This window comes from Puntigrus tetrazona, unplaced genomic scaffold (assembly GCF_018831695.1).
Source record: "Puntigrus tetrazona isolate hp1 unplaced genomic scaffold, ASM1883169v1 S000000389, whole genome shotgun sequence".
Classification (NCBI taxonomy): domain Eukaryota; kingdom Metazoa; phylum Chordata; class Actinopteri; order Cypriniformes; family Cyprinidae; genus Puntigrus; species Puntigrus tetrazona.
The window spans coordinates 1-1019 of NW_025048042.1; the positions used below are offsets into that span (position 1 = coordinate 1).

Genomic DNA, 1019 nt, shown 5'->3' on the forward strand with positions numbered 1-1019 from the left:
ATATATTATTATTAAATTGAAATACTAAATAGCATTAGATAGTATTAAATAGTTAAATTGTTTGTTTTTAATAACTAAATTAATTCATATTTATCGTGTGTTTCGTACAGTTGCACACACAGTTTCACGGATGGAAAAAAAAGTCACTTTTGATTTTTCAAGTGTAGTAAAATCTTTTAGGCCCTGATTGTGGCGGATTTATAAAGAACTGTAATGACTAGATAACTGAACAGCTGGCTGACCTCTTCATCCTTCATCTTTATCAGCTTTTCTGTCTCTACGTCCGGGGTGGACAGTGGTAGTATCGGGATGGGGCTCTCCACGCGGTTATCAGTCAGTTTGCTGGTGGAAACAGAACATCTCTTAAGCAAAGTTTTGTTATTTAGTGGCGTATCTGAGAAAGCCTGGTGACTTACCTCGTCATCTGCTGTATGCACTGTGCCCTGTAGTTCTCATAGTGCACGTCACACGTGATGTCTTTCAGGTCATGCATGTGTGAGCGAATCAGCATGTTCCTCAGCTTGACGAAATCACAATGGGACTGATTCTCCACTGCGAGAAAAGAGATATGCGCACGTACCTGTTTCTTATTTCTTACAAAACTCAGTTTCTATTAATACAGAGCCCGTCTCATGCAGAGCGTAGACGTTCAAGCGCAGATCTGTACTGACCTTCCACAATGCCCCATGGGTAAAGTCTGCCTCTCACCCGCTGACCTTTGACCTCAACTATCGTGTTGCTCCCAATCACAGCAAATGGAGTGCTCTCCTGAAACACATAGCATTGAGGATTTAGATTTTTTGCTTCTAACGTTTATTTTACATTTTTAACAACTAACTGTGAGTTTAAAGTCATTCTTTTGAAGAGTCCACTGTTTGGGTGAAATGTTTTGCTTTGTTTTGTATTATACGTTAGGTTAGGATGACTCCTTTTTTTACCTTTTATTAATTATTTTATTGTTTATTATTTATTTGTTGGAAAGTTTACATAAGTTAGTCAAATTCTGCAGAAAGGTTGAG

At 38.1% G+C, this 1019-nt stretch overlaps 1 protein-coding gene across 1 annotated transcript; it reads right to left on the bottom strand.

Moving 5' to 3' along the window:
• Positions 1-158: 158 nt before the first annotated feature.
• On the bottom strand, positions 159-806 carry LOC122333788 (septin-5-like; the record flags this gene model as incomplete). Its single annotated transcript, XM_043231576.1, has 3 exons — positions 159-342; positions 417-552; positions 672-806. Coding segments are annotated over 3 exons (437 nt in total), but the record flags the coding sequence as incomplete, so codon positions are not given.
• Positions 807-1019: the final 213 nt, after the last annotated feature.